Consider the following 13,628-nt stretch of genomic DNA (forward strand, 5'->3'; position numbering starts at 1 on the left):
AACTATTGATAGCATTTTAGCAGAGCGTATCGGTACGTCGGGATTTGTGGCAGATTCCACAATGACGCGTCCGGTCCTCACTTTAACTCATTCACTCCCAAAGACGTTTTTAAACGTCTTTTCAGACTTGGTCCAAAATTGGCTGGTACTGAATGAGTGTTAATTAGCACGAAGTGACTCTCGCAGTCGTGCATTTTCTGCAATCCCTTTTATGTTTCTCTGGGCAGATTTCAAGGACATAGCAACACATTGAGGCTGAAATCTGATTGGTCAAAAAATAATCTCACATCCACATGCAAGTACTGCAGAGCATCCAAGATGCTACTAAATGTTCGAAATAGACCTCTGAGAATACATTAATCCCGTTTCTTAGGACAAATATTTCAATGTAGAATTTAGATTATAAATGTGGTTTACTGGAGTCTCATTGTTTAAAGATTTTTTTTTTGTCCATTTCATTGCATGCCTGGCTGACAGTTGGTTTCAGGTCGTTCACAGTTGGACAGAAATAGATAATTGATATTTTTGTTTTTGTGCAGAGTCATTGTTTCTGGGAAGCGTTGCAGTTGAACCCCCAACTCCACCGCAGGAGTATGTGTTTTATTGCGAGAAAGTGTGTTAAGAGTTTCTGCGTGTCACAGAGTTGTGCGTGTGTGTGTGTCTGCGCGTGTGTGTGTGCGCTTGTGATTCAATGTGAGGTTCTGTGCACCGAAGGGGGTGTTTGTCCACGCGGCGCCAATGTTTGTACAGGGCTGTCACGATGACTGGGGCTGGCTGTCTCATCTGGAACGCTGGGACCAGGCGCAAAGTGCTCTTAAAGCGCAGATTATCGCACGTCTTGTCATATCGCCGGACGAGAAGCAGACACGCCCGCGCGACGGCACACCAAGAACAAGCACATTTCGTCACGTTAGCCTGCCGCGCACACAAAGTCGAGTTGTTGATGCATTTCTACGGAGTGATTCTAGTCTGGGTGGATTACATCTGCCAATATAGGTGAATTGATGAGAAGATCATTTGCAATTCACCGTTTAAACATTTTCATAGGATCCTGCATTGGGAGCCAAGTGTCATAACAATCGTGACTTATCGGAGGAAACTGTTTGGACTCCCTTAAACGGTTTGGGAGCCTAAGGCCCGTCGGCTACGAAATAGCCAAAAATGACCCGAAAATGTCCATGCGGAGCTTGCATGGGATCAGGATTGATTGATTTATTTTGTGGGGGTCTTGTCATAATGGATGTAACTGCCAAATTTCTTACCCATGGGTTCAGGATATATATTTTTGTGGGTCTTGTCATAATGGATGTACCTGCCAAATTTCTTATCTCACAGGTTCAGGATTTTTTTTTTGGTGGGTCTTGTCATAATGGATGAACCTGCCAAATTTCTTATCCCCAAGAAAAATTGGCTTTGTGGGCTGAAATTTCCTTGGAAACGCCAAAATGAACCATGAATGGCTGCTTTGAGCCAAAACGACAGACTCCCTGTCTTCTCGCGCATGAATTCCTGAGACATTTTTTGTGGGTCTTGTCTTGATAAATGTAACCTGGCATATTTCATATTCCCGCAAGACGGTGGCTTTTGGAGACTGAATGTTCTGTGACGTAGGCTGCAACTGAAAACGACCCATCTTAATATGGCTGCTTCGAGCCAAAATGGCAAACCTGCTGTGTTTTTTTGCGCATGGTTTCCTGTGACTTTTTGTGGGTCATATCATGATGGATTTACCAAACATATTTCATGTTGCGAAGTGAAACTGCCATAAGTGGCTGACATTCCGAGTTAATGTTTGGGGATGTGGGGGGCATGAATAAGGCCCTCGGATGACTTTAGAAGAATTGAAATGGACCCTGATTGGGAAAGCTTTCTTCACCCCGGCCCTCAAGGAAATACATGGTCTTGGCAACATGCATCAAGGGGTGGAGCCAGCCGGTAGCGCTCGACAAAACTCAGGTGTCACATAGATATGCCATTTAGTTTTGAGCTCATTAATTGTGAATCGAAAAGCAGCACAGGGCAGCGCCTCTTTGTGCCAAAGGCTATTTATCTTGATGTGCGAGCCAATTCCCGTCTCTTTATTAGGATAAATGTATTCCCCTCAAGCTTTCGGAGTCATCCGTTTTATTCTGGTAAGTCGCTGTGTTGTGAAGGGGCAGGCTATAGGGGCCTCGACAGCACGGGAGGCTGCGAATTGCTGCTGGTTATGTGTGATTGGCGACTGCGGCGGCGAGGTTAATGTAGCGGAACCCTCCCACTGCCCTCGCTGCCCCCAAATGCCGCGTTCTCCTCCTCCCCTCGTGTGGTCTCATCCTCCTCTGTCACGCTTGACTCATCGCGTGGGAGGAAGAAGGGGTCGGGGGGTGTGAGCGATGGGCAGTAAGTGTTCCACAATTGGCCGACGTAGGAGAAGGGCTCGTGAGCGCGAGCGGGCCAACGGCCCTGGCTGAGCTCGCTCAGGCGGACGTCTCCCTGCGGTAGCGATGGGATTTGTTTCGGCGTATTTTGTCGTTTCACCAAAGGAACACGATGTGAGCTCGAGATTGGAAAGGACGCGAGTTCATGAGTCTGATGGAATCCTCGGAGGCGAGGTCTGTTTTTCTGCATCCTCGTCATGTTTGTCAGGTCAGAAAATCAATCGGACATTTCGGAGTCGTTGTTGGAGAGAGTATTGGGAGTACACTCGTTATTATAATGCTGATGACGATTCTTGCTGCTTTTGTTTCTATTCGTATCTGCATGGATGGTGTTTATTGATAGGTTCATTCTATTCTCTTCTGTCCATGTGTTTCTTCACAGTTGACCGCATTAGGGTTCAAGTGAGCGGCCCGGGGTGGACCTCCCTCCCCTCAATTTGACGAACCGCTCCCCAAACATTCAGAAAAAAAATGCAGCCACGGTGGCTGTCCTGCTTGGCTCTCCTCTCGTCTCTGGCCTGGGCTTCGAATGTCTCGGGCTACGCCACCACCCGGGCTCAGGGCCTCCGGGGCCGCATCCAGAGGGACCGCCGGAACATCCGGCCCAACATCGTCCTCATCATGACTGACGACCAGGATGTGGAACTGGGTAAGGTGGATTCAGGATATTAGTGTGTTGCATTTTTATGCATGTTTTCAGAATGCTACATTATTCATATGAACATAAAATGCTGTTTAAAAAACAAATCAAAATTTAAAAAAAACATCTGCACTGAAGCAGCGGAAAAACTGAAGCTTTCCCTCCTCACATGAAATATTCAACACCAGCCACAAATGGCCATCTGTCCAATTATCTGTGCGCATTCAAATTATTTAACCCCTTCGAGAAACGATCATTTGCAGCAGAGGGTTGGCCACCATTCTTCCAAAGGTCACCGTTCCCCCCCTCCCCCTCCCTCGCAGGCTCTCTGCAGGTCATGAACAAAACCCGCAAGATCATGGAGGACGGCGGCACCGCCTTCACCAACGCCTTCGTCACCACGCCCATGTGCTGCCCGTCCCGCTCGTCCATGCTGACGGGCAAGTACGTTCACAACCACAACACCTACACCAACAACGAGAACTGCTCGTCGCCCTCCTGGCAGGCCCAGCATGAGCCGCGCTCCTTCGCCGTCTACCTCAACAACACCGGTTACAGGACAGGTGGGTCTTCGTTCATGACGACTTGGCAAGATGCGTACAAAAGTCATATATGGCCGCAGGTTGCTCCGAATTCTCGATACAATGTTTTGTTTTTGCGCCTGAGTAAGTTGAATTTGCTTTGGACTCATCCTTTAACAAGGCTGCATGTTGCCGGTGAACTATGCCGATGGGAACGCGCCGCGATGACCCCTCAGCCTTGGATCCATTAGCGGCTCCACTCGTTTCAGACATATTGACTCGGTGCTCGCCAGTGTAACATTTTTTTTTTTTTTTACCGTAAGCCACGGACTGCGTCAACGCTGCCTGCCTGGCTGTCTGTGCGCCGTGAGAAATGCAAACATAGTGACGCCTGCCAGGACGCTGTCTGGCCTCAACAGACGATGTCTCGCGTGAGTGACATGCAGGCATCGCACCGGGCAGCTCGCTAGGGACCTTCAGCAAGCAGGCTATTTACGATTGTTAGCCCAACTGCTTCCTGAGCAAGTTTGCGAAAGAAAAATCAACCATCTTGAAGCGAGCCCTTTGCTGACTTTGATTGCTTTTGGATTTCTCCGAAAAGAGCAGTTGAACTCATTCACTCCCAAAGACGTTTTTAAACGTCTTTTCAGACTTGGTTTAGACTTGGCTGCTACTGAATGAGTATCGCATGCTTTAATTTGCTGATTTCTCTGTCTTTGTGCAGGCTTCTTTGGCAAGTATCTCAACGAGTACAACGGCAGCTACATTCCGCCTGGGTGGCGTGAGTGGGTCGGACTGATCAAAAATTCCCGCTTCTACAATTACACCGTCTGTCGGAACGGTTACAAGGAGAAACACGGCGCAAATTACGCCAAGGTATTTCTTCCCATTAAACCCTGCAATAAAAAAAAAACGAGACAGTTAATCCCTCTCCCGGGTTTGTTTTCCAGAAAATGACAGGTTTACCTCCTGCTTGTAAACGTAGACGTCGCTTCTCTTATCACAATGCTGCGCAGGAATTCTAGCGGAATTAAAGGGAGTGACTTTATTGCGACTCGCCGACGTTAATGTGTAGGCATGCAAATGAGAGGCTGACGTGGGGGTGCGATAAACACCACCTTGAGTTCAGGCTGAAATAAGGAATGCAGTGGGGGGGTAACAAAAACTTCACGTACGATTGTAAATTGGATTTTTCAGGTATCTGTACGCCACTCAACTATTCATTTTTTTAAATGTTAACTCATTCGCTCCCAAAGACGTTCTTAAACGTCTTTTCAGACTTAGTCCAGATTTGGCTGGTACTGAATGAGTTTCTCATCTGTAGTTTGTCAAAATAGCCTCGTTAGTTTTTCCAACATCTGCGGATGCCATATTCAAGATGCTCATACATTAATAAGAACTTTTACTTTTACTCAAGTACAGACTTGGAGTACTTTTGCCACCTCGGAAGAAACGCGAGGGAATTTTCCCGCCAGCCGACAACGCAGATGAACCCGCTCGCCGGGCGATCCTGTCCGTTTTTGCGGCGGAATGCCGCCGTCTCGCCTGCGTGTTTTTCCCTGAGAGCTGTCGGTGAGCGTTCATGGTGGTGTGCCAAGATCTTCCCAGAGATTTATAGCTTGTCAACTTTTCGTGGTGGGCTGCGCAAGAGACAGGGCAAACAAATGTTTAGATGGCGGCGGGAGGCGCATGGTTTGCCCCGGGGAGGTGTTTACAAGACTCCCAACATGGTCAGCAGTTTGTGGTTTTAGAAGCAAATGGACACTCTATTTCCTATTTGGTGATGAAAAAAAAAGCATGAACTCGCACAAACTTGACAACCGTGCTGTCTCCCTTTTAGACGCTGTTAGGGCATTCTTCGTCAAAACGTTGTGATCTGATGAGACTCTGGTGAACTCAGAACCACCCTCAGCCCTAATATGGGAATTGCGAAATTAACCCTTTTATACACATATTTTTGAGTCTATATTCGGGCCAGATGATTTTGAACAATAATCGTGATTTTTTTTCCAGCAATATTGCGATTGCAATTTAATCTGATTATTTTTTTAAAGATCCCTAACCCCCCTATTTTTCCATAAACACAACTAACAAATTAATTAATATGTATTGAAATAAATAATCAGACTTATTATACACTCTAAAATGTTAAAGTAAATTAAGATAAGATAACCTTTATTTGTCACACTCTGGGGAAATTTGCTGTCTACAGCAGCAAAATTGCGGAGGAAAAAAAAGAAAAAGAAAACAGTGTTTCATCAACACAAAATTAATATATTATAATTATATGTTTTTTAAATTCAAAAATTAAGTAACTAAACTATTTGTCTCTTTCTATATCATCTGCTATTTTATGCTTTGTTAACCACTTTAGTATCGCGAGAGCAAATCTACATGCAGAAGGCTGTGTAAAATCCACGTGCATGAAAGCCTATTTATAAAACCCTTCTTGGGACAATTTTTTTTTTCCGTTCTGTTAACACCCTTACACGTGGCATACGCCAGGCAGTTGGAAACTTTGAAAAGCAGAAGATGCCGTGTCCAGCTGTTTGGGTTTTTTTTCCCAACAACATGGGTGACGGTAAAAACAATGGCGCCTGGAGAGTCAGCGGCAGGCTACCTGCCATCAAGCGGTTCAATAGCGCGGGGATACCCGAACGAAGGGAACAACCCTTACACTGTACATACACGCATACAAGCAGGCACGCTGCCAGCTGTTGACTCAACTGCCATGTGTACTCGCTGAACCCGCTTCACACCCTTCCTTTTAACACCCCGCTGCAATAGTAGCATGGTCAGATGTGTCACACTTTTCCCCGGTTTCTCTGGACAGGACTACTTCACCGACCTGATCACCAACGACAGCATCAACTTCTTCCGCATGTCCAAGAGGATGTATCCGCACCGTCCAGTGATGATGGTCATCAGCCACGCCGCCCCCCACGGCCCGGAAGACTCGGCACCGCAGTACGCTGATTTTTTCCCCAACGCCTCCCAGCACATGTGAGTATTGTACCAGAAAATCCGAAATCAATGTGTACTATATGGGTAAATGGTACTTTTGATTACTATTTCTTCTGGAACCTATTCCCAACAATTTTACGAAAAAAATTCACCTATTTGAAATGTCTGAAAGTACCCAAATATGTCACAAAATGGAAAATGTAATTGGTCCAAGAAAGTATGTTGAAGTCATGTATCTCAACTGAAAGTCAATCTTTGTAGTTGGGGGAGGAGCTAAGTTTAGCCTGGGTTGTTAGTGGAAGTGGAAGATCTTAAGTTGCGTGGCCAGGTGTGCCATAATGCGTCCGAATGCAACTGAAGTGAACCATCGCACTAAAATTGGTGATTCTGCATGTCTTAGGTAGCTATTTATAATTTATAATTATTAGCTAGCTATTTAGCCATTCATTTTGCTAGCTAGCTATTGATAAATCTTTTCTGTTTGTCCGTCTGTGTCAATCTACGTAACTATCTGTCTGTCTGTCTATCTTAGCAAGCTAGCTGGCTACTCATCTTTCTTAGCTAGCTAGCTATTTATCGTTCTTGTCTGTCTGTGTGTGAGTTTGTCTAAGCTAGCTTTATATCTGTCTGCCCTTCTGTCTGTCTATTTCCTGTCACTTAACTTATGAAAACAAAGTAACCATATATCGGCTACCGTTTTCACAACAAATTCTCTTTTACTCAGAGAGGCCTCAAAATTGCTCTAACAGAATGTCTAGAATGTGTTTGCCTGTCCCTTATTTTCCAATCTTCCAATGTTTTAATATGAAACATGACTTTGGTCCCAGCAAAAAAACCAAAAACATAACAACTGTGAATAGGCGTTATTTCCCGAAAAAACAAAGCAACCCCCCCCCCCACACACACACACACACAAAGGATAGGTACCCCACAAAGAACTGCCAAAGTGCAAATAGGTGGGGGGCTTGCTGTACCTCACTCAACCTGACAGCAATAACATGCTAACACTCGGGCCACACTCCCTTGGTTTCCTAGCGATGGCGGGTTGCCATGACACTTGTGGGAAGTCAAGCTCGGCGGCTCACGTTGGCCTCCCGCCTCCCTTCGGGTCCCTGTGACGCGCTCCCCAGGCTGCATCCGAATATTTTCTCCCGTCCGTTTCCCAGCGTCCCACTTTCACCCTCACCGTCACTTACCCCACTCCACATTCCCTCCCGCCTGCCTGTTTGCTCTACGGCTCTGTCGCTCCATTCAGGGCCGACATCCCTCCCGCCGTCCCTCCCTCTGGTTTTCCAACTTTCTTTCTTAGTTTTCTGCCCTCCCCTCACATGGGACTTCCTGACCCTGTCCATATCAATCAGTGCTTTCTCTCACTCCCCGCGCATCTCGGGGACCAGAGGAATGCATTGTGTGCCGCGGAGAACACCCTTTGTGACATTATTCATTTATTTTTAGCACCACCCTACCCCCCTCTGCCCCCACCTCACTCCCTGCATGACCAAAGGCGGATTGTGCGTGTGATGTTTTGGTGGCGGTTACACACTCGAAATGGATTTGCGCTTCCTTCTTTGGTTGGATACAGACCAGAGCTTAAATCCAGGCGCAGCAAAGCAGAGTCATGTCCAGGTTAAGAAACCCACTGTCGCCGATAAAAGCTTTCAATTTTGAATTTATTTTTGGACGATTTTCAACATTTTTTGCAGGATGATTACTAAAGCTAGATTGGGTTTCTCGCCGTCTATGTCATTTGCGAGTAGAATGCTGATGTTAATTAATTCTTTCAGGGACAGCCGTTACTACAGTGGACAGCTTGTAATGTTGTCAGGTTCAAGGGTGCATGAAAGGGTTTATAGGTAAATTTAAAAAAAAAAAATTGGGCCAAGAAGAAAGATATGAATTTTTAGGCAGAAATTTGACTGTTTTTCATATTTTGTCCTTGAGTATTTATTTAACTTTACAACAAGGAAAAAAAGGGAAAAAATTGCCTGATGTTTGCGGGGGCAACATTTATTTTTTTGTCTCAAGTCATAATGTGTAAAAAAAAAATCTGCCACAGACATAGAACCCACAAAATGCTCGTCATGAAAAATCAGGTACACATTTCGACTCGACTCAACTTTATTGACAGAGCACTTGAAAACAACCGCCGCTCCATCCAGCATCTTGTTTGTTTGTGTTTTGAGCGTTCGGGCAACGAGGTTGTCGTGAGAAGAAGCTCTGCCTGGCATCGGGTGCCATGAAAGCAAGCCGTCATTCCGAATGCATCATCCGGGGGGTGGCGGGCGTAGGTGGAGTCGCCTCGTAAATCATAAGCGCAAGTCTGTACTTTAGACGGCTACGCTTGCCGGGGATGTGTTTTATTAATACGATTAACATTCCTTTTGGTTTAACCACAGTGGATGTGGTTTTCGCAACAATGTAAGGACATGGAGTTTAAGTGTTGCTCAAGGAAAAGTCGGTAATCCCCCTCGCACGGCCCAACTTTTTTGTTTTATTTTTAATTTGAGAGGATGTTCCCGTTGTAATCCGTCACGCATCTCAAGAAATGAAGCCTCCGCGTTATCCAAGTGCATCGAGTGGCAGGTGTGACCTCCGTAGTCCTGATTCCAACCGTACCTTGGCGGCCGGAGACAGGTGCCTTTTTGTTCGGGGGGCTTATTAGAGCACCCGGTGGCGTGTGGGAAGAGTTCACGCTTGCTCACAGAAGCAACGCGGCCCTCGTAACGGCTCTTCATTAAACCGTCCGTGAGTGGAATGTGGGCAGCTTGATTTCAAAGGAAAATAGAGAACGCTCTTCGTGCAGCAGCATAAACGGGAACGTTTAGTTCTTGGTACTTTCGTCCGTGGAACAAAAGGTTTCTCTAGTCTGATGTTGACTACATTTGCAGAGTAGGTGGCGCTAGAAACATGGAGGGTTGTTTTCGTTACATGTCTAAAAGCACTCTGTGAATAACCTTTTGTCTTTGAGAAAGGCATTTTTGCAACATCCGCTTAATTTTCTGCAAAAATTCTGACTTGGGCCAAAAATTGAATTAGGCAGTTATTCAGATTCAGAAAACTTTATTTATCGCCGTTGGGCAATTAGTTATGTTGTTAGTGTGCCGAGAAACGCGAATCACATACATGTATTCTTTATCCTATGCGTAGAACGGCTAATATGCATCTGAGACTGTCCCACTGTATGTTTGTATTGTTGCCGCTGCCACCATGAGGAGCAGCACAATGTCCATTGCAGTGAAGCAAAAATTGTCGGGGGCGGGGGGGAATCTTGACATTCTATTTGATAAAAAGTATTATTATTATTATTATTATTTATATTTATATTTATGTCAAAACACCCATGCTAATGTTAGCTGTTGCTTTGCTATTTCACTCCACAGTCGCCTCCCATTTTTTTCTCCCCTCCCTGGTGTAAAAAGTCTTTTTCCCAAGAGGAGAGCCTCTTGTCTCGGTCCAATCGATGCATTCGGCGTGACATATTTTTGCCGTATGACAAATTCAACGTCCTCTTGGTAGCAACACAGGTGAGACGCGTCTGTCAGCAGCCCTCGTGTCCTCCCTCCCGATTTCTGTTTATGCACTCGTTTTGTCAGTTCGCCGTGCCTTATTGAGTCCCTCTAGGGCCAGACGTTGATGCCAAACCCGTTTTAGGGGAACATTTTTTTAGCCAGCGTGTGCCAGCCCTCAAAACGATTCCCGCGAGCCAAGAGCTCGACGGCGCAGCGAGGGGGAGAGTCTGGTCTCTGTGCGAGAGGCCGGTCGCTTGGCACAGCACTATCAAGACGTTTTGCCCTGGCAAACACAGGCGCTATTGACGCCTGTCAAGCGCGACGGACGAGCGCGGCACCTGTTAGCGAGCCGCCACAGACGGCCTCGAACAGGCTCGCACGCAAACGCCGCTCAAAAGGGATCTTTCACAATATGCGCATGGATTTTATAGCTTGGGCGGCTTAGGCATGTCAGATTTTGCAATGGTTTCATCTGTTTGCGTTTAAAAATGTTTTAAAAAATCCCCATTCAAATTAATCCTGTTTTGAGGTCACAGTTTGTCATTTATATTATTAACTCATTCACTCCCATCGACGTTTTTAAACGTCTTTTCAGACTTGGTCTAGAATTGGCTGCTACTGAATGAGTTTTAATATCGGGCAATTCTAAACTTTTTTTTTTTTAAAGGAGACATTAATTGCTGAGGATTTCTCACTGTTTCCAACACTCACTTGACTGGTTTCCCCACCAGCACGCCCAGTTACAACTATGCCCCCAACATGGACAAGCACTGGATCATGCAGTACACGGGCCCCATGAAGCCCATCCACATGGAGTTCACCAATTTCCTCCACCGCAAGAGGCTGCAGACCCTCATGTCCGTGGATGACTCCGTGCAAAAGGTGCAGATGGAGTTACCGCTGATTGATCTTCATTCCCCGGGTGTACCAAATGTCGCGTCCGTCGGGTGTCGAGCGCAGCGTCTCATTCCTCGCCATCTCACGTTTGCAGGTTTACGAGATGCTGGAGGAAACGGGCGAGCTGGACAACACCTACGTCATATACACCGCCGACCACGGCTACCACATCGGTCAGTTCGGGCTAGTCAAAGGCAAGTCCATGCCGTACGACTTCGACATTCGCGTGCCCTTCTTCCTCAGAGGGCCCAACGTGGAACCCGGCGCTGTGTAAGGGAGCCGCTCGAAAATTCTTTTGTCATTTAAAATCTGCAAAAATTCACGTTATTTCTGTCGTACTTCAGAAATCCTCATCTGGTGCTCAATATCGACCTCGCGCCGACTGTCCTCCATATTGCCGGGCTGGACACGCCCCCTGACATGGACGGAAAATCCATCCTTAAGCTACTGGAGCAGGAAAGGACCGGCAATAGGTTTGTTTGGGCAGAAGGAAAATTACATTTTGTTGCGACCGTATATGCAGATGCACAATTCAGAGCAGTGATCATCTAAGTGTGGCGCGTGAGCGCCCTCTTATGGTTTGGAAAATAATCACCACCCATCATCACGAGGGTTGCGGGCGTGCCGTAGCCCTAAATTTAGTCGTATTTGTATTTAATCTTTGAGAACTGTTTTATGCACAGAGAACTTCAGAACCGTGCGGCAGACGTAGTAACCACGACCTCACCATGCTGCCTCGGGTTGAAATTTTGTCGCAAATGCCGCGCCGTGGCTGCTTTGCCTCAGCCGTTTGGACACTCGATGAGAGACGTGCTTGAGGTCGCTCCGCTGCAATTTCCTGTGCAATTTATTTGTTTCTCGACGGCAGAAAGCCGCAGCAATTAAGGGAGGAATGGAAAATGGCTACCCTGCTTAGTTTATTTTGTGGTATTAGGGGAAAACAAACAGAAATAAAAGCGAGATGCTGTCTCTTTGGAGCAAAGGCTCTCGCACCGCTTGGTTTAGCGCGGGGGAAGAAAGTCAAGCCTGTTTCTGCCCCCCCCAACTCCCCCCCAAAAAAGACGACGCCTTTAGTTGTCAAAGAAATGTGACTTTGTTTGTGTGATAAAATGTGAAAGAACAAGATTTTTGCAAGGATGCCAAGTGTCACAATCATATTAGAGCACAGGTGTCAAAGTCGAGGCCCGGGGGCCAGATCTGGCCCGTCACATCATTTTATGTGGCCCGCAAAAGCAAATCAAGCATGATGCTTGCTAAATTCTGAACCAAAATTTCAAATTGTCATATGTAATCCACAGTAACAGTCATTATTCTTGACTTCTGATTTTAAAACTATTCATCAATTTGTTGTGCGGTGTATGTGTAATATGTCGGGGGTATTAAACATTGATATGGTTTCCCAAAATTCAAAACGGCCCTCCACTACAATGTGGCCCGCGACAAAAATGAGTTTGACACCCCTGCATTTGAGCTTTTAATTGTAGGCACCTTTTCAATGATAAAGTCTAATAAATGTGCCGGAATTCATTTTGGAAGGTCAAACGAACTCCCCAAGCTTTTTGTGCTTGTAAGCGTCTTGCCTTGCATTCTGCATCTGATAGCGGGAACCCCCCTGACTTACCCTACGCGTCTTTGTTTTCCCAGATTCAAACCCAACCGGAAACCCAAAGTCTGGAGGGACACATTCCTTGTCGAGCGAGGGTAAAACGGAGCTTTTTCTTCCTCTCCACACACCCAATCCCCCCCGCCCCAACCCCTTCACCACATCCATATCATTCCACACCGTATTATGTCTCCAAACACTTCGGCGAACCCCCAAATGTGCTTTTCCAGGTGATGTGCTATCTGACAGACAGTTTCCTCAGGCAATTTTAGAAGTCTCTGATGGTAACCGTAATTTAGAGGAGATGCTCATATGTTAAAATGGAGGCACCACTGAAACGGGTCGCGCGCGGTGACAGATGCCCCACCGGTGGAAATTTTGAGAAAATCTGAAATTTGATGCACACGGTCCAGAATGGCTGCTTCAAACCCGCACGGTTGACTTCCCGTTCAATCCACTGGAGACTATGTTGCGCCTTTTGTTCCCATATAAACATGACACAAAGGTGATTTATTTGTTGGAATCTGAGAAGGCCTTTACATGACTGCTGATAAGAAAGCAAAACCTCAACTCAGTCGCTCAATCAAGTTTTATTTACGTCGCACTATTCAGACATGACAAATGCAACTCAAAGTGCCGTGCGGTGAAAACATCAAATCGCACCTTTGATTCTGATTCTCACCGCACTTTTGGAACTTTTCTCGCAAACCCAAGCGACACGCAACACGAGCTCACACAGGCGGCACGAAACAAATTTGATGGAAAAAGACGACGCGAGCTTAAGATCTTCGTTCTCCTAATATCTTATCCATACTTTTTCCAAATTTCCTGCCTTGGCACTGGCTTTGTTTTTTTTCCACTAATTTAGACCAGCAAAACATCTGCAAGCCGCGCACACGGGCTCGTGTGGCAGCAGCGGCAGCTCATGCCGTTCCCCGTCACCAACGTTTGTCACTTGATGGCACATGCACAGATGAATAGACTTCATAATTTAGTTATCAGCGGCGAGACAGCTCTTGAATTATGGTGTGCCAACCCTTTTGGCATCATGCCCCAAAGCGCACCAGACGCCCATCG

The 13,628-nt window shown here is 46.3% G+C and overlaps 1 protein-coding gene across 1 annotated transcript in view; it reads left to right on the top strand.

The window, feature by feature from the left end:
- Positions 1 to 13,628, top strand: part of sulf1 (sulfatase 1) — a 61,635-nt gene that overhangs the window by 37,743 nt on the left and 10,264 nt on the right. The window contains exons 5-12 of the mRNA XM_052054486.1: positions 2,800 to 3,066; positions 3,381 to 3,620; positions 4,303 to 4,454; positions 6,412 to 6,581; positions 10,783 to 10,933; positions 11,043 to 11,218; positions 11,293 to 11,421; positions 12,593 to 12,649. Of these exons, the coding sequence (XP_051910446.1) occupies positions 2,889 to 3,066; positions 3,381 to 3,620; positions 4,303 to 4,454; positions 6,412 to 6,581; positions 10,783 to 10,933; positions 11,043 to 11,218; positions 11,293 to 11,421; positions 12,593 to 12,649 (1,253 nt within the window). The 5' untranslated portion in view covers positions 2,800 to 2,888. The remainder of the gene's footprint in view (positions 1 to 2,799; positions 3,067 to 3,380; positions 3,621 to 4,302; positions 4,455 to 6,411; positions 6,582 to 10,782; positions 10,934 to 11,042; positions 11,219 to 11,292; positions 11,422 to 12,592; positions 12,650 to 13,628) is intronic.

This window comes from Hippocampus zosterae, chromosome 20 (genome assembly GCF_025434085.1).
Source record: "Hippocampus zosterae strain Florida chromosome 20, ASM2543408v3, whole genome shotgun sequence".
Lineage (NCBI taxonomy): Eukaryota > Metazoa > Chordata > Actinopteri > Syngnathiformes > Syngnathidae > Hippocampus > Hippocampus zosterae.